Here is a 19,166-nt window from a genome sequence, read left to right on the forward strand (position 1 = left end):
AACCCAAAACCGCTAGAGGGCGTCAAAGTTTATGTTCTTATATGAGGCAAAAACACACAAAGAACGATGAAGTTAAGTTATAAAAGCAAATTTAATGGCATGTGATTACAATAAGTGTTCAAAACAGTAGCCGGCAGCGGCTATGCTGGGTACAACGGCGAAGAAAAGATAGGCGAACTTTCCCTGCAGCGGAAGAAAGCTTGGCGACAAATAACGTAGCGCAGTAACTCGCAATAGGAATGGAGCTTTATCGTTTGCATGAAAAAATTTTCCACATGCGCCAGCATCTTTGCGTTTTGTTTTCGACCATGCATTCTTTGATAAAAATTGTTTGTCTGGGTGTGTACTATCACTTCCTAAAATTTTTCCCATCTTTTTAAAATCACCCTGTATATATAGAGAGAGTGTAAACTAATATATGGATTGAAAAAGATTCAGATAATTTTTTACTGTTCCGAATTCCTTCCTACTTTGAAATTTAGCTCGCATTAAATCTACGTCATTTGTTTTAGTATCCTTGTAAGAGTTGAAGTAAAAAAACTAAAAGTTGCTAATTATTATTGCAATGAGAAAGAACAAAAGCGTTTTTCAAACTTTGATAAATTACTCCTCTATAAACAGTGGCATACGCAGGCATTTTTTAGCGAGCTGTTAATGCTATTCATATTTCAATTCTTAAAATTTTTCTAATTTCTCTTGATATACTTAAAAAATTATTTTATAACTTCAGAGGTGTTTAGGTCATGCAATTTCTAATACTTATTATTAAAAGTAAAAGCTTTCAGAGGTTCGTGGGAACGACAGTAAAAACGAAAGAAAAATATTGTTTTTAAACACCCCACGCTAAAGCTTATTGTTATAAGCTTGTAACTTTTATCGATTACTTTGGTTATTACATGGAATGACTGCATAAAATTTCGTAAACTTTTCATGAAGGTATGAATATTTAATTAAACATTATTTCTTTAGATTACGTGTTCTAACAACATCGATGAAAATATTCAATAAAATTAATTCATACAAATTTAAATTAATAACAAAAATACCATTTAAAAAATTGTTCGAGGTATGAGCTCTTAAAGTAGTCATTTCATACAGAGCATGAGCGGAAACATTAAAAAAAAATTTATAATTTTGGTGTGAATCGTATTTTTGTGTTTATGTAAGAACTCCGATTTGAATTTCTTGGAAATGTAAAAATTTTCTATACGTTATATACGTTTCTATACGTCTGTAGTTAAGAAAAGACCATTACGTTATAGGATTTGAGTAATCATTCGCCACTGCATATAGTTCCGTTTTATTTATCAAATTAAACAAATATACTTTCAAAACAATTTAAAAGTTTTTCAAAGTTAAGCACGTCAAACCGAAATTTAATTCTTGTTACCTTTTACGATACATATCACAGAATTATATATTTAAAAAAAAAGGTGTTAGTTTCGAAGTCTTACTGAAATTCTAGACTTTGCGACATATTTCGATAAATAATGAGAACATTCGTTCTTGAAAAAGAAATCACTATATAACGTTGCAAGAGCATTGGATTTGATTGGACCACTAAAAATTTATGTTGAAACCGAAAGCGTCCCAGAAAGTTTCCAGAAAGAATAACGCAAAAACATGTCAACCAAAGTCTTCACCCCTAAATGCTGAAAACATATCACAGTATTTGTTCTGATGAGGTTTGATTTATGATAATTTATGACAAAAAAAAGTGGTTCTGGAGATCCCCAATATTTTTAAAAGTTCTGGAATCTAGAGACTAATAGCAGTTATACTTGTAGGAGGTTAGAAACGCTATGGGTGGTATAAAGGCAAGAGGATGGAATCAACTTTCATTACTGCAGGGCGCTTTATTAAACTTTTCAATAAAAAAGGAGAATGGGAAAAAGCCTTAACTATAAAGCATTAAATAGAAATAATCCTTTTCTCCAAAATAATAGGTTCTCATTTCCAACTATTACAGGAGTTCAAGGACCCTCAAGGATAAATTCTCCCCTCTAACCTAAACCCTCTTTTGTAAACACCACTCAATATAAACGAATTCCATGAAAGAGAAATGCATTCTAGTCCCACAAGAAAAATCAACTGGTTTTGATGGTTTTTATCCTCTTTTGCTCTTCCCAATCTCAAAAATGATTGGTCAAAAACTTATGTCTTTTTTCCTCACAATTTGGAACTATTAATGGGTATGTTTTTTACATAGAGTCTAATACTATAATATTAAGGGTAGTCACTAGGAAACACTCATCCTATATTTTGCCACTCTTATTTTATAGATACAAAAAAGTTTTAAAATGACTCAGCTTATTAAACGCCTAAAACAATATTGTATTATTTATAAAAAAAAAAGAAGAAAAAAATGAAAAAATAATGATCATAATTTATTGAAAACAGAACTATAAGAACTTCTGACATCTAAAAAATATTTTTAAGAGCAATGAGAGTGTAGTATTCAAATTTAATAGACCGTGTAATGTGTGGTCACTCTTGAATAATTTGTACGTTTTCACACATTTTACATGAAAAGGACACTTATATTTTACAGGTATAAAGATATCAAATTGCGTGAAAAATTCAGAGCATTTGAGTGAAACTTCCAACAACTCAACATTTTTTTTTAGTACAAATATGTGTAACGTTAAAAATATATTGAAACTTCTATATGCAATTGTTCTTTTCAACGTTTTGCAACTTTTTACATTTATTTCATAAAAATTTTAATTACATTTTAAAGCTACAAAGCTATCAAATCGAGTAAAAATATTATTAATATTTTGCAAAATATTATTTCAAAAAGTATTATTGATTTTTTTGATATGACCAACTAAAATGTAACCTTAGTAAAATTGTATCCCTCTGTCTTCATGCTCCACAATCAGATACTTTTTGAAATAATCTAAATTATACATACCACATAATGACACTCTTTTCATATTTTCTCTAAAACTACCATCAATAAAAATTGAATAAATAATCAGAATTTTTAAAAAAATAAAAACATGATAAATGAATGATAATTAAGTACACAAATTAAATTTAAGCAAGGAAAATTTTTATTTTACTAATCATACTCGATTTTACAATAATGAAATTTCAAAACATTTTCATAGGGTGAGATCTTACACATTTTGATATATACAAGAAACATGCAACATTTTTGATCAAATTACGGTGGAACCTTGCTTAGCCAAACCATTTCATATTGGGTACAACTAATCAACTGCCATATAGATCAGTTACTGAAACAATATTGAAAATTTAGCAGTTAATAATAAATAATCAATGATATTACAAAGAAGCATTTTTATTAATAACAAGTAGGCTGAAATATGTATTATATGTCATAACTTCAACTTCCTATCATTATTTTTCGTAGATTTTGGATTTTAATCAAATGCATAGAGCTGTTTAAATATAATATTTTATGATACAATGATATATAAGATGAATATAATGACTTTTTTATTATATATAATATTATATATCTGTCTATATATATGATATTATATAAAATATAAATATCAGATAATTTTAAATACATATATTTAAAATTATGACAGGTTCTTTTTAAACACATAATGAAACATCAAAGAAATTAAAAGCACTTATAGTGAAAATTTGTAACTTGTTATTAAAAAACAAGCTAATCACAGTTTTGAAGGAAAATGAGAATAAAACACTTTATGTATTTTGAAATTTCTTCTTTCAAATTTTGCAATAGCAAAAATTTTTAAAAAAAATAGGACCTCATAAAATAGTTTTACCAAGTCCACAGTTCCCCCCAAAAAGTACATAGCTGAACAACAATTTTAATAAAGCTAACAATATTTGGTCATTCCTATACATAATGTATAAAGAATAAAAATCTATGTTAATATAACAACCACAAATAAATTTATAGATTTCTGCTTTCAAACCTCAGGCAATTTTTCTGAAAACCTTGATTTGAAAATTGAGAATTATTCATAATAAAAAATATATATATATCACAGAAAATTATGTTTAAAAATTAATCACAGGAATGTATCTAGCATAATCATAATTTATTAATTATTTTAATGTAATTATAATTGAATGCTAAACATCAAAATTTGTCTAAATTTAAAAGTTTTAGGAATTCAGAATCAGAACAAAACATCTTAAAATCGTGAAAATTGTTAGAAAAAATATAATACTTAGCTATCAGACAAAAATCACATACATTTTTGTGCATGTAAACAATTTAGTCATAAATTATTTTTTAAAAAAACAAACAAATAATCATGTAACATATTGCTTATATGAATGTTGCTAATATTGTTTAAAAAAATAATATAAAATATGAAGTGTTAAATATAATTCTTTTCTTACATTATAAAAGGAAACACAACAAAGTCCAAGTGCTTACATAAATTTAAAAAATATAAAATTTATACGTTCAACAAATTTTTTAACAATTGTAATACTTTATAAAAGCATTTTCATTTATCATTTCACTATAAAAATTCATTTACCATAGCTATTAAAACATTTTCACTATAAAAATAGTAAAACAAAAGTTTCTCGAATAATAATATAAACACTGGAGAAAACATAGAGCTTTTATATTCAAGGTGAAATGTTAAGGAAAAAGTGATAATATTTATATTGTGACTAGAATAATAGATCTATAAAAATGAATTATTATATCTATCTGCGTGTAATGAAAATTTGCAGAAATATAGATATTGGTATTAAGAAAATAATTAGGCAATACATTCTGCAGGGGATGCAAGCAACTACATCATAAAAAATCCTTAGGCAAAAAAAAAAAAATAATAATAATAAAACAAAAAAAAATCATGAATTCGAAACTATACTTTATAGTAAATTTTAAAAAATACTTTATGATGCAGATAATAAAACGCATTTAATATTTTAATCGAGATGTAAAATAAATCTTATTAAAGAATTAAATTGAAAAAAATAACTATGCATCATATAAATATTTGGTATTTTTGGCATGAAATATGTAATTATGGAAACCATATCTACTTCTATGTTTCTTAACTGCTACTGCTGATCATATTTTTAGCAAGTTATGTTGACTAAATGGTTATATTGTACCAAATGTAAGAAAAAAATTTATTAACATCTAATATCAATGCAGTTTTAATATAAGACTTTGATATGTAATAAAATCTCTTACTTAAGAGAAATATTAACAATAATAAAATCAAAAGGAACTTTTGTAGACATATATTTTTTTTTAATGAACACTTTAATAAAAGAGCAATAATAGATTGCAGAAGAAATTCATTCCAATTAAATTTGTAAAATTTGCATCAAAAAATTATAATTTTTTAAATACATTTGGTCAAAAATTGGTTACAGTTATTTTATATTAGTAAAGTATTTAGATGCTGTGGGAAAGTATATAAATAAACTAATTATGCACCTTTACATAAATTTGATAAAAACAAATAATCATTAATGATGCTAGGGCAATGAAACAAAAACTAATGATGGGGTAAAATACAAGAATAGAAGTAAAGAATAACTTATATTAAATAAATGAATCATAAGGAGGATAATATTATGAATTTATATGATTTTCTTAATAATGTTGGTTTCATGAGTACAAATGCAAATTATACAAATTTTGAAATTTAACTGACGTGGATAGATTTCATTGCTTATAACTAGCAATGAAAAAATAAAATAGGAAGCAATTTTTAATGAATTCATCATAAATATTAATGTATCTTGAATAAAAATCAATGATAAGAATGTATTTCAGGAATATGCTTATCAAAATTAAAAGAATAAAAGATAAGAAATATTTATTCATAAATTAAATCATGTAAGAGATTACTAAGAAACATATTTAATAAAACATTTTTACAATAAATTTAGGAATAAAATATTTATCCTTCAATATATTTTTTGAACATTTATAAAAATTGCAAAAAAAATTGGTGATAATTAACTTAACATAATAGTAAAATCATGTACATAATGCTCAATTTTTACATTATTTATGTATTAGTACATTTGTTCAGACATTTGACTAATTTTTAAAGCTATCCTAACAAGTTTCTTAACTTGGTTTTACCTAAAATATGACTTCTTAGATAAATTAAGATGTGAGTAAATGCAGTGCAATAAACTTTGCCTATACAGGATGAATTTCTCTATTCCAGTTAATGACACGATATAACTCTTGATCACATCAAAAGAAATTATAACGTAGAATTAAAATTGATTTGAAATTTTATTTAAATAAAATCAGTTTGTAACATAATTATGTGTGTTATGTGAATGAAAAGTTTGTAAGACTTTTGTTAGAATTACAAATTATATTCTGATATTAGGACATTATATGTAAAAGAAAATATTAAAATATTCATATGCATAAGTATATACATAAAAATTAAACTAAGTTTATCAGTGTGCTTATTTTCCAACTTTTCCCCACTATAAAACAATTTGCTCAAAACTTATGGATCAAATTGTTTTAGCTTTATAGAGCTGCAACGGTCATGAGTATAATTATAAGAAAATTAATCAAAAAATGAGGAAGCAATACCTTTTTACAAGCAATATACATAAATATACTATTATAAGTAGTATACCAGTAGAAAAAATTCATATTATCTCTAAGATAACAATAGCTCTTGACTGAAGAGAAAAGGTAAGTCAAAATTCTATGCTAACTCTTTCGCATTTCAAAGATTTAAAGAGCCCAATTCATGTTTGTTCTATAAGTACATAAACTTTTTAGAAGACAATAATATATACACCAGTCAAGAGCTAAAGTATACAAATAATACATCTTCATCAGTTCCAAAGCTTTTCCTGGCAGTTTCAAATGAGTCATAAGGTATAGAGCACACTTCTATAATCAAAAAAGTTATAGTTGATAAGTTTATGAAAATATACTAAAAAATTAACTATTTTTCATACATTATATTATTTATAATTATATTTTTTAATTATCATTAGTAATTATCATTTTTATCAGCTATTAATCATTAACTTGAAAATTATTAAATTCAAAAACAAAAACAGACATGACATGATCTTTCGAACAGTAGAAAGGAACATTTTGTTTCTACACAAAACATTAAAAAGATGGAGGCCATCAGTATTAGACAATTATGCATCATATCTTTATTTTAATATATAAATTTATTAATTAATATATTTCTATATATTTATCATTAAGTTGTGCAAAAGATATATTTCAAGATTCATAAACTTACTGTTCAGTACTGAAGGATTTCTGTAGAGAACTTTGCATTCTTTACTATCAAAACCACAAAGCACAATATAATGACCTAAAAAAAATTTAACTAACATTAAATGGAAAGAATAAACAACAAGTACAAATATTGATGCCAGATTCAAAACCGAAAAATAGAAGCCTAAAATGTCTTATATTACATATCTGTACAGTTAACAGTATGATGGTTTCACGAGTAAAGAATAAAGTTTCAAGCTGCAAATTAATTTTTATTTATGTCAAAGAAATAAGAAACAATGTATTCACACAAAACATTTGTATACATCTACACAGTAGTAAAAATGCCAGAAACTTAACGTGGCAACATATCAAACATGACTGCAGGAAATTTATGATAAATGAATAATATAAGCAATTCCTTTTGAAAAAAATTCAATTAATACTAAAAAAAGATTTTAAACTTAAAGGATTAACATCATTACATTTTCTATAAAGTATATTATTAGAGTTTAAATGATAAAATTAATTAATATAGTACTTGCATCACCTTATCTAGAATTTTCAAATAATGGTGAAGAAGAGGAAAAAACACCAAATTTTGTGTCAGTGGGCAGACTTATAAAAAGGTTTTTCTTATTTATTCAGTATAATAACATAAAAGTTTGTAATACATGAAAGCCATCCAATTTTTCAAAAATGAAGTTATAAGTTACCGTCATTTGGGGCTACTTTGTGCAGCGGGGGCTACTTTGTGCAAATTAGAATTTGGCACTTTTTAAGTGCTGCTATTCAGAATTATGTTTTTTTCAAGTTAAAAATGTGTGGATTTTGAAGATAGTAGTCCCCTCCATTACTAAAATTTTTTTTTTGAATTTTAAAACAATCTCAGAGTGTGTTTTGTTTATCCAATGTCAACAATTTTCCGAGAACGTCAGACGTCGAAAAGAGTGCATGGAAACTTTAGCTGTTAAACGCAAAGACGTTGATAAAACAATTGTCGTAAGAGCAAAATTTTTTATTCATATATTAATAAACAATTATATCATGTTAGCGTTAAAAAAAATTTGAAAATTAATAACAAATAAACGGAAAATGAAAAAAAATGCACTGTGGGGCTACTTTGTGCAAAGTTTCATTCGTTTTTTTTTTCGACAGAAAAATGGTCAGACGTTATAAAAAAATACCTGGAACGAGAAACTACCGTGATTACACTTTAGAAAAGCTGCAACAATGTTTGCAAGCAGTTGCTGGTGGTATGTCGATTGCAGAAGCTTCTCGGAAGTACAAAATCCACAGAAATACTATCTCTAATAAAATTCACAAGAAACACGTGAAACTTCCTGGTAAACTATTATTTTTCTTCTACAAAGATTTTTCTAATGAATTAATCAAACGATTTAACACATAAAAATATATTTTATAGGACATCAGGTGATTTTGACAGAAACTGAAGAGCAAGTTCTGTCATGTTCATTCAAGCATGTTATGTTCAAATTTATCAATATTATAAATGTTAATGAATATGTAATAATTATTATTTTTGAAATTTCATCCATTTCAATGTTCAAAAATGTATATGGTTTCCTTTTGTTTAAACTCAAATGTTTTGAAATAAACATTCTTTTTAAGAAAAAATTCTTTATAAAAAATGGTTTTTTAACGCTGAAAATTATTTTCAAACTAATATCTTTACATATCTTGATGTTTTTGTTATTAAAAATGTCAACAATTAACTTTTTTAACAATTTTATATCAATATTTTACTAAAAACATGATTATTAAACTGAATTCCTATCGCTGCACAAAGTAGCCCCACTTGGGGGCTACTTTGTGCAAGGTATGTTTTGACTTATTATTTGTAAATATTACATAAAAATAATGCCAATATTGATCAAATTCACTCATCTGAGTCCAGTTATGAATACAGCATCAATAAATTTTACTAAAGTTTGAATTAACATAGTTTTTTTACATGTCAAAGTTCAAAAACTGCGAAATCCTGCACAAAGTAGCCCCACATGACGGTAGAAGTAATATAATTTATTTTAGATTAAATAACCTGAATACTAACAGTATGAACTTACCTTGATAAGAAAATGAACTATTACAACAACTGAGCATTTGCATCAGGCACTAAAGGAGTACAGGAAAGTTAAAATGAGCAACATAATAAATTTTCCAAGTATATTGATTAATTTTATATATTAAAATGTATTTACAATGTAATATTATTCAAAGGAATAAAAAAGATACTTCTGAGTTTAATTCAAGAAAAGTTTAGGTCACAAAGGTAAATTATTTTCAAATTAAGATAAAATAAGTAGTGACTTGAAAAAAAATTTCAATTTTTCAAAAAAATGCTGCTATGATAAAATTGAACTTAATGAAAATTTAATGATTTGAATTAATTGAATTTAATACTGCCCCCCCCCCCAAAAAAAAACAGTTAAGATCTGGTATCAACATCTATTTACTTATTAATAATACTAGCGGAAAAGTTTCTAATTGATATGTTACATCCAAAATCTTTAATTACTACCTTAACAATTAAAATAATTATTAACAGAGAAGTTATTCAGTCTTATGTAACATTTTTACTTCCTTGAATGGGGAAATAGGGCCTAAGAATTTCCGTTATACATATTCAAACACAGAAAGCATGCAATTATTAAAAATACTGAAGAGTAAAATAATTTTAATGGAAGTAAATTTTTAAGCAATTATTTTCAATTAATTGTTTTAGAACTAATTTTATTTATTTTTTAAAAAAAATATACCTTTTTTGTGTGACAAGTATCACAGAACAGAAGGTTGGCATTGACAAGAATAATAGCTGGATTACCAGAACTCAAATGATCGATTATCTCTTCCATATCAACAGATCTACAAAGCAAATAACTCATGATTAAAAATGTGCAGAAGATTAGGAATTATAGCATTTAAATTAAACTAATACAAATACAAAAATTATCATATTAGAAAACATAAATAAGTTCCTCCTATTACAAAAACAGAACTGTTATTTTAACTAGACAATTACAAAATTCATAATTTCCTTTAACTTTTATTATAAAAATACTATTTATCAACTTTAAATATAGAGAGATTTAATTTCATAGATCACATAACCTTATAATCAAATCTAAGGCTGTTAAACTACAAAAGAATGTAATTGCAAGAATGCAATTTTATATTCATACAAAGAAATGTGTTGATTTTCAGAAAGTATTTAGTGAATACTTATTTTCAAAACAAAACATATAAAACCAATTTCAATTGATTGATAGCAAAATATTAGTTTTATATTCTTCACATTAATTTTTTGTGTTATTCTATGAAGAAAATGTGAATTAAAGAAAATATTTATGCATTTTGTTCATGCAAAATTGGTAGTTAATATAGTTGAATTTTAATCTGGCATCTCCGCATCTTTTATTTCTTCACATACATCATCTCGTTTTAATGGTCATCGTCTCAAACAATATTCTTGTGCTATTTATAATACACATTTAGAATGGTACTAAACTAAACTAAACTCAGTGGTGCGACAGCTCATATAGGGCCAAGGCCTATTGTGTCCATCTCAGTTTTCATTACCTTGGGCTCAGGGGTGCAGGAGCAGATGTTCCGTTTAGGTGGTCAGCCGAACGCGAAACCCCCAATGTATAGTTCCCAAGCATGCTTGGTACTCATTTATCAAGAAGGGATGAAAGGCTGAGTCAACCTTGCCCGGCTTGAGGATTGAACCCAGAGCCTGTGGCATGGGAGAGCGAAGCGCTGACACTTAGCTACCGGGCATCTTAGATTGGTACTTAAGCTAGTAAATTCTGGTATCTATCATTCAAAAATTTTACTGGCATTAAAACACTTGAAGTTATTTCCTCTTTGCTGAGTTAAACGTAAGTCCTAAAAAAATACCAATGAAGACAATGAAATGGAATCACAACTATGGAATGCCTCAAAGGCTATGAAACAGTGAGGAACTTTTTACATTCACAAAAACTCAAAAATAAACAGCAATCTGCAATAAATGTCAAAAATTTGTTTGTGCTGAGAAGAAAAGAGTTTTCAAACAAAAATTTCTAAATATTTTTAAAAAAAATAAATATGTTTATCTTTCTTTTGCATCCAAAATATTTTCTTAGTTTGTAAATAACTCTTTTAGATTAAAATGTTTTCATACTTATTGCAAATTTATTTTCAAAGCCATTACTTCTTTATTACTTTAAGTACATTTTAAGTGATTATTTGAAATTTCATATTGACCCGCAGTCATCGTTTTCCATTATATATCATTCTCGATTAGTGGTTCTATAAGAAACAAATGTCTAATGTTCTACTGTAACTGAATGATATCTTTTTGATTGTTAATAAAAGGGCATTAACTTCACTTTACCTTTTTTCAACTTGAATTCCATTTACAGCAGCAGAAGAGAATCTATCATTTATTCTTTGAGCATCTTTTTGCAAGACTCTTAGATAAAAATCCTAGAGAAAAAAATGCAAGTATTATAATAAAGGAGTTCTTTTTTCAAAAAAGATATTAGAAAGAAAACTTTTCATTACATTTAACCCTCTGAGTATTCATCTTAGCTAAACTTACAACAGATGGTTTTATCACAATTCTGGTTTTTTTTCCATGTTTTTTAATGTAAAAGAAGTGTCTAGCAGAAAAATTTCAGAACAATTTCGCTCAGATGCTTACCACTTGGAGAGTTAACGCTAAGGTTTGGCAGGTTCAATCATCATAAGCAAGAACTCTATAGTTTATTAGAAGTAAAACAGATAAAATATTCAAATAAATTACTGAAAAAAATCATTTTACATTTTTACACATGTGTTCTTTCAAAAAAATTATTATAAACTATCATGAGATTATTTTGCAATATTGGAAACTATTAATTATATTAGACTTATAATTTCACATGACAGGGCTAACTAAGGTTTAACAGGATCTTAGGCTGTTGAAAGAAATAGAGCTAATTACACATCCAACTCATGGCACCACATTGAAACCATTTTTTATGTTAAATATTTGAAATTTTGGTAACTTTTTTAATGGACCTTTTTAAAAAACCTAGATGTGTTTTACAAGGTTGGATTTAACATAGCAATGATGTCCCTTGAATGAGCATCTTATTTAATCTTTTTTTAATCACCTGGTACATTCAAATCACATTTTATATATAACATGTGATGAGTCACAAAAATATAAAGCTTCCATAAAATGTGATAAAATTTAAAATTCAGGCAATTTTTTTAGATAGCTTTTTTTTAAATAGCTTGTTTTTATTCATTTTTTTTTAAACTGTTTTTCTTAATTTATAATATAAAAATTATTTTTATTAGTTATTTTCAAAAATTTAATCTTTTTTAGTTGATATGGGCATATTAAATTTAAAAAAAAAGTGCAAAAAAAAAAATGAAAAAATTATAATAAAAAAAAAATTATTTTGTGTAACATTACAGAAAGAAGATCTCAGACAAAATGAATATTTATGACAAGAATAGTTGTTAGAAGCTATCCTCTTTGGGTATCAAAGTTAATAAAATTATACGAAACAATGTGAATAAAAAAATTAATCATAGCCTTCTCAAAATCAATTTAAAAAGTTAGAAATTGCTTATAGTTACATGCTAATTGAAAAATATAAAACCAAAAACTCTCCTTCGTGGTTTACTGATGTCCACTGTAATTGTATAATAAAAATTAATTACCAGCAATTTCAAATTTTTTTTTTTTTACCTCTTCAGAATATCCAGGATTTACACCTATAGTTACAGTTGAATAAAGATGCCGAATTCCGAATTTGTGTAAAAGATATGCAAGATCAATAGTCCAAGTGCTGAAAAAAAAAAGAATTATGCAAATTACTCAATGTTACTATCACTCCTAATTAATTTTAATTTGTATAAGAAATGCATAATTATAGTGCAAAATTAAAAATTTATATTCAATTATTAGTTGTAAATGGATTACTTATTACAAATTTTATTAGTAAATCAAGTAAAGTATTATTATAAATTTTAATAAATAATTCCTTTGATTGAATTACTTATTAAAATTTAAATAATTGTTTCACGAATAATTATAATTAAGTATTTTCTAGTTGTTCTAGTTCTAACAATTTTTTCCTATATTGTTACCTACTTAAAATTACGATTTAAAAATTATGTATTTATTACACATTTAAAGCATGTGTGTCTTTTTTATGAATAATAAAACAATTAATTATTTGAAAAAAGTAACCTTTTAAAATGTAAAGTTTAGAATGAATATTATTTAGTTCAGATCAAATTGAAAAAAATTTACTTATTTACTCAAATAAATTTAGAAGACCCAACTATGAGTTTAAAAGGTAGAGTAAAAAACTTCGAAATCTGCTACTATTTTATTTCACTAATAACAAATGATAAATATATATTGTTGGAAATTGAGTTGAGATGATTACATGTTATCATGGCATTGTTAAAATATCCTAAAACTAAATTAGAGAGACAGAAATACATAGAGAATACAAACTGTGGTAGTAACAACAAAGACAATGGTTATATATATAATTAATTTTAAAGAAATGTACACTGATGTTGACTATGAAGGTTGCATATAATTAATGTTGCTTACTTTTAGATGATTCTCTCTAGAAAAAACTTTCTTATGATTAAATTTAAAACAAATTACAAAAAATCACATTTTTACTGTAAGCTGAATAATTATACCGGAATAGCAAAAGAAAATAGGGTCAGTACAAAAAAGGCATAACAAAAAAAAAACATTTTTATTTGCAGTTTCAAAGGCCTCTTTGCTTTTTTATCTTGACTAACAGTTAAAATGCTTAATTTTTTTCATTCAGTAAAATTTGATAATTACTATTTTTTAAATTCATAGAATTTTAACAAACAAGTATTTAAATTTCATTAAAGTTACAAAAACTCCTTAATAAATACTGCAGGATGAAAAAGAACATGTTTACTCAAGTTTATCCATGAATTATATTAATTAAAACATATCACCTTTTAATCATAGAATATTTAATAATAAAAACAACAAGTTTTGTTAGAAATTAAATTAAGAGATATTATTTTTAAGTTTCTATAACGGATATCTATTTAGCTTCAAAATGTATTAATGAAGAAATTAAGGAATTTTTGTGATGAATTAAGCTTCAAAAAGTTTGCTTCAAATATTATTTTCAATAAAAAAATATAAAGGTAATCACAACTTTTCAAAGAATCATGGTTCATGACTTTCCCTGGTGAATTAAGATAAATATTAAGGAATCTGTATATGTTTAAGGATTTTCAGAATCCTCACATAGTCATGTTAATCTGATAAGATTACAAAGCCTTCACTGAAGGTAGCATTAAAAAACAGTTGCTCTAATAGCCTCTAAATGAAGAAATAATAGTTTAAAGAGTATCATCAGAAATATATAATAGTAGCCTAAAACCTATCCTCTGATAAAAAAAAAGTAACACACAAAGTAAAAAATTCTAAAGAAAATAGAGATAATACACAAAGTGTTTGAAAAAACTGCCCTTAATGTTTTTTTTTTAATTATTATTATTATAAAAGAACAAATAGGTATACACATTGGAGGTTGCAAATTATTATTTGACTGGAGAGGGGAAACAAAAATGCTATCAAAATCTGACAAATCACAGAGGAGGAAGGTGAATATAATAATCAAAATGACTTCGACTTTACAATTTTTTCAACTGTTTCCGTGTGATATTCCAAATTTAGATACAGTACAGAACCCGTTATCCGGAAATCAGAAAACCGGAAAACCAAAAAACCGGAACGAAATTCAATAAATATTCCCGTTATTTTTTTAAAAAAAATTTTTTTTTTTCCTTATTAGATTTTTCTTTCTTTTTTGAAAGACCTTACCATCATTTTGGAAATAATCATTAGTGTATTACTTCATCGTTTTTTCTTCTTTTTAAGATTATTTCCGAATATATTTTTTTTTAGTTGAGTTTGACAATGAAAAAAAACGGCCTTTTTTTTGCGATTCAGAAAACCGGAAAAATCAGTTATCCGGAATAGCGATGGTCCCGATCGTTCCGGATAATCGGTTCCCTACTGTACTTTGATATTGTATTATGACACACAAACTTCAAATTTGATTGATTACATTTTGACACACTTGAATTTCCACAAATCTATCATAAATCTACATATTTTTTTACAGTTTTTTAACAATTGCTTATAATCTTTCAACCCTTTCCACACAGTTCTCTATATTCCAATATTTAAACTATGATATCAGGACATTTGAAAACACTAGATAATTTTCTGATGTTTTGATATCTAGATCATTTTCTGATTAACAACTATTCCATTGTAAAGCTAGATGATTTTTCTCATTATTTTTTGTCACTTATTTATCATTTTTAGAGCCATTTCCCCATAGTTTCTCAAATTGCAGCAATTGTAATAAAATGTTATTAATAAATGAAATTTCGAATTTGAGCTATGACTCTTGATGCATTTAGTTTGCCATAAATTTACATTCGTTTCCAAAAATTTTTTTTTTTATTTCTCACTTTTTTGGGGCATTTCCATCTTCGGATATTTTCATAATTAGTTTTCATGCGACTCTCTGGTTTGTCAACAGTATTTTTTTAAATAGTCGCCTTTTTTAAATTAGTTTCCATTTTTCTAAAATCGCCCTCCTTTTTCTAAAAACAGTCACTTTTTAGCCATTTTTTTTTGGAGGGGGGGGGGTGGATTGAAAGGAACATAAACTAATTCTGATTATTTATCTAGAACTTTCCTTTAGAAATTTAATCAGACCAAAACATATGGTTATAAATTAACCTAGAAATTAAAAATGAAATTTCAAGCAAATAAAAAGCTGTTATAACAAATAATGATACTAATTATATATTTTTACCTCTTGTCAAAACCTTCTTGTTCAGAAATATAATCCAGATTTTCTTTTAGATAGGAACGATTTGCCTCACTATAGCAGGAAAAGAGAAACAAGTTGGTTTTAATTACTCAAACTAAGTAAACAGCAACAAATAAAATAATTTTCAAAATTGCAAACAATATTCATATATTTTGAAGTAAAAAAAATCTAAAAAATATAAATTTTGTAACAGCAGTCAAAATTAGTCAGATAAATCACTAATAAATCTCAAAAGTGGTAAAAATATCTTTAAAAAAAACAATCTTTGAAAACAAATATGACTTCTGATTATAATTCTACTTAAGAAAAATTACAGAATGAAAAGGACTAAATGATACCTTAAGATGAGCACAATTTTAAATTTTATTTTAGCCACTTTCACCTCTATTTCAATAGTTTAAAAAAAATGGTGAAAGAACAGGAGTGAATGTTTATAAAAATAAAACTCAAAATATTGGCAAATGCTAAATCAAAACGAATCGTAGAATGTGTACCTGTACTAACTGTAGATGTGTACAATTTTATTTATTATCACTGGATTTAACAAACTATATGATAAATAATTATATAGTAAATTTTACAGCATGAGTTTTCAGTATTTATAAAAACACATTTTCGAGAGTATGACAAATAGTTTTAGGGCAACAAAATATGTTCCAGGAGAAAAGTAACATTTATATATATTTTTCTAACCAATTAAAACCATTTACAGAATATAAACAAATGAAATAGAAATCATATAGTATTTTAATCTATTTTTAACAAAAAAAAAATGTATGCACATAATTTTTTATCAACTGAAGTCTCACGCTATATCAACTTATTCTATTGGTGGGTCTCCAAATATTGATAATCATAACAATAATAGTCATCACACAACGTCAATAGAATCACGAAAAATAATATAGTGATCAATATTTAGAAGTAAAATTGCATCAAAACTGCATAAATAGCATCATCATCACTTTATGTTTAATATGAACATATCATTGAATTTACAATTGCAATAACATGTCATAATTTAGAGTTAAGAAAAAAGCAAAGTATAATTCAGATGGTTTATAGCTGATTAATTAGTTCACATTAGAACATTTTTTAAAAATATATAAAGTCAAGCTATGTATCAAGAACTAAACCACATGAAGTGGAGTAAGATTTTTAATGGAATAAGGAGATTGCACCTTTTCTACACTATGTCCAACAAAGTGCTGAACAGAGATCACACGTTATAACTCTTTGATTACCTCTAATCATTTCACCAACAGTAAAAATGATTTATTAAGGGAGATCATGGCACATTGTTTATTCTAGTTCTGGGCTAGTGTCAATATTCAATGATTCTACTAGACTTAGGAAGCTATGTCCCCTTCGGAACACAAGACTTCCACATTTCTGGATTCATTTTTACTTAGAGCACTTTTCTTTTTTTGCTTTTTAAAATAATGCTAATCTTCCATTTTAAGATGTAGTACATGAAAGTGAATATTATATAATTAGGCTAAAAAATGTGATTAGTAATTTATTCATTAATAAGATTAAAGGAATTAAAACTAAGATTTCCACATTAATTGTCTTTAAATGATCAAAATCAGATGCACTTTTTAAAAAATTGCAGAATACACACAATTCTTTTTGATATGCACTAATTTAATACATTATTCTGATTAGATCATTGAGAATAAAACTTTGCTAAAGGTCAGACATTTTCATTCTTACCTTCTGTAAATTATTTTATTTATTTATTTACTTTTTAGATTTTCCTTTAAAGTTTGATTTAATTCTAATAACATAAATCTGCTAACACATCATTGTTTATATTTTTCGATATAGAATTATGCATTCTACAGGGTGGGTTACAAATTTTTTGCTCCCCCCCCCCACACACACAATTTGCTTAATATTTTATGAGCTATAGTGTATAAGCAAAATCGTATATAGTGATGCAAGATGCTTACAAGCTTTTACACTATGCAAAAATTTTACTATTTATATTAAAAATTTACTATAAAATTATAAATTACTATATATTCACAGCTATTTTCCTATTCAATGTTCACAATAAACAGAGGGCATTCTAGAACAAATGCGTGCTTAAAAATCAAACCAAACTAAATTAATTGCATAGTGAATACAAACTAATAAAATTAAAAAAACCAAAAATAAACATTATGACTAAATATTTCACTACCAAAGATGCATATTTTTAAGAAAATTATGAGACAAATTTTTCCTCATTGTAATATAGATTTAAATGACAAGCATTCAACATTCATATTCAAAACCAGTACATAAATTGAATGACAATTGATATGAAAGTATAACAAAGGTAGTCCTACCTGAGGACCATCATTACAGCAGATACTCCACAGTCCCATGATAACTGCTGTTGCACATGTACTAATGGAATTTCGATAGAACGTACTTCACGAGCTCCACCACCCATTACTTCAGGAATTTTTTTCGAATCAGATTTAAAATAAAACGAAGGAAATCTGAAACATTTTAAAAAATAATGTAAAATTGATGTATCTTATACATGAAAGCTTTTTTTTTTTAATCGAAAAATAGAACAATAGAAATATAAGTCAAGACAAATTTTGATTTTGCAATTGTAGCATAGTTCAACTTTTTAACAAACTATTTTAAGAGATACACTTTTATTGTTAAATGGTATAAAAACATTTTTAAAAATTGAGATCTTTTATAAGAAGTTTCAATCGAAACACATATATTTAAAAAATAAAAAAAAAAACATTTTTTGAAAAAATAAATATTCTGATTATACATACGTTCTAACAGGAAACAAACAGAAACCTTCCAACATCAACAAACAGAAGGAATTGTGTGTTGCCAAACAATAACACGAAAAATAATACGGATTATTTAAGTAATAGCCGAGAGATACTTCTGAAGAGAAAAGTCGCCCTAGCTAAGCAATTTTTTTATCCGCTATTTAATTATATATTATTTATAGTTGTATTTTCTTTTTTAAAAACAAAGTAAAAAAGCAATAATTGCATCAACATATCAATAAA

At 25.8% G+C, this 19,166-nt stretch overlaps 1 protein-coding gene across 2 annotated transcripts; it reads right to left on the minus strand.

Annotated features, from left to right (window-relative positions):
- Positions 1-3,036: 3,036 nt before the first annotated feature.
- LOC107450644 (protein GUCD1) lies at positions 3,037-19,049 on the minus strand. 2 transcript variants are annotated; one of them, XM_016066491.3, is made up of 9 exons: positions 18,921-19,049; positions 18,468-18,623; positions 16,114-16,182; positions 12,957-13,056; positions 11,607-11,698; positions 9,988-10,093; positions 9,295-9,343; positions 7,230-7,304; positions 3,037-3,245 (listed from the first exon to the last, which is right to left on the minus strand). In XM_016066491.3, exons 1-9 carry the CDS (start codon positions 18,953-18,955, stop codon positions 3,223-3,225), a joined length of 705 nt encoding a protein of 234 aa, XP_015921977.1. In that variant the 5' UTR covers positions 18,956-19,049; the 3' UTR covers positions 3,037-3,222. The 2 variants fall into 2 exon arrangements, with proteins under 2 accessions (XP_015921977.1, XP_015921976.1); XM_016066490.3 differs by lacking the exon at positions 3,037-3,245 and adding an exon at positions 5,227-6,862.
- Between the last annotated feature and the right edge of the window lie 117 nt (positions 19,050-19,166).

This window comes from Parasteatoda tepidariorum, chromosome 7 (genome assembly GCF_043381705.1).
Source record: "Parasteatoda tepidariorum isolate YZ-2023 chromosome 7, CAS_Ptep_4.0, whole genome shotgun sequence".
NCBI classification, from domain to species: Eukaryota; Metazoa; Arthropoda; class Arachnida; order Araneae; family Theridiidae; genus Parasteatoda; species Parasteatoda tepidariorum.

Excerpts from the sequence above, each read along its gene's own strand:
- LOC107450644 (XM_016066490.3), bottom strand. The coding sequence starts at position 18,955 with ATGTTGGAAGGTTTCTGTTTGTTTCCTGTTAGAAC. Across the intron at positions 18,624-18,920 it reads TGTTTGTTTCCTGTTAGAAC|ATTTCCTTCGTTTTATTTTA; the intron begins GTATGTATAATC and ends AAAATGTTTCAG. Across the intron at positions 6,863-7,229 it reads AAATCCTTCAGTACTGAACA|AAGTGTGCTCTATACCTTAT; the intron begins GTAAGTTTATGA and ends TTTTGATTATAG.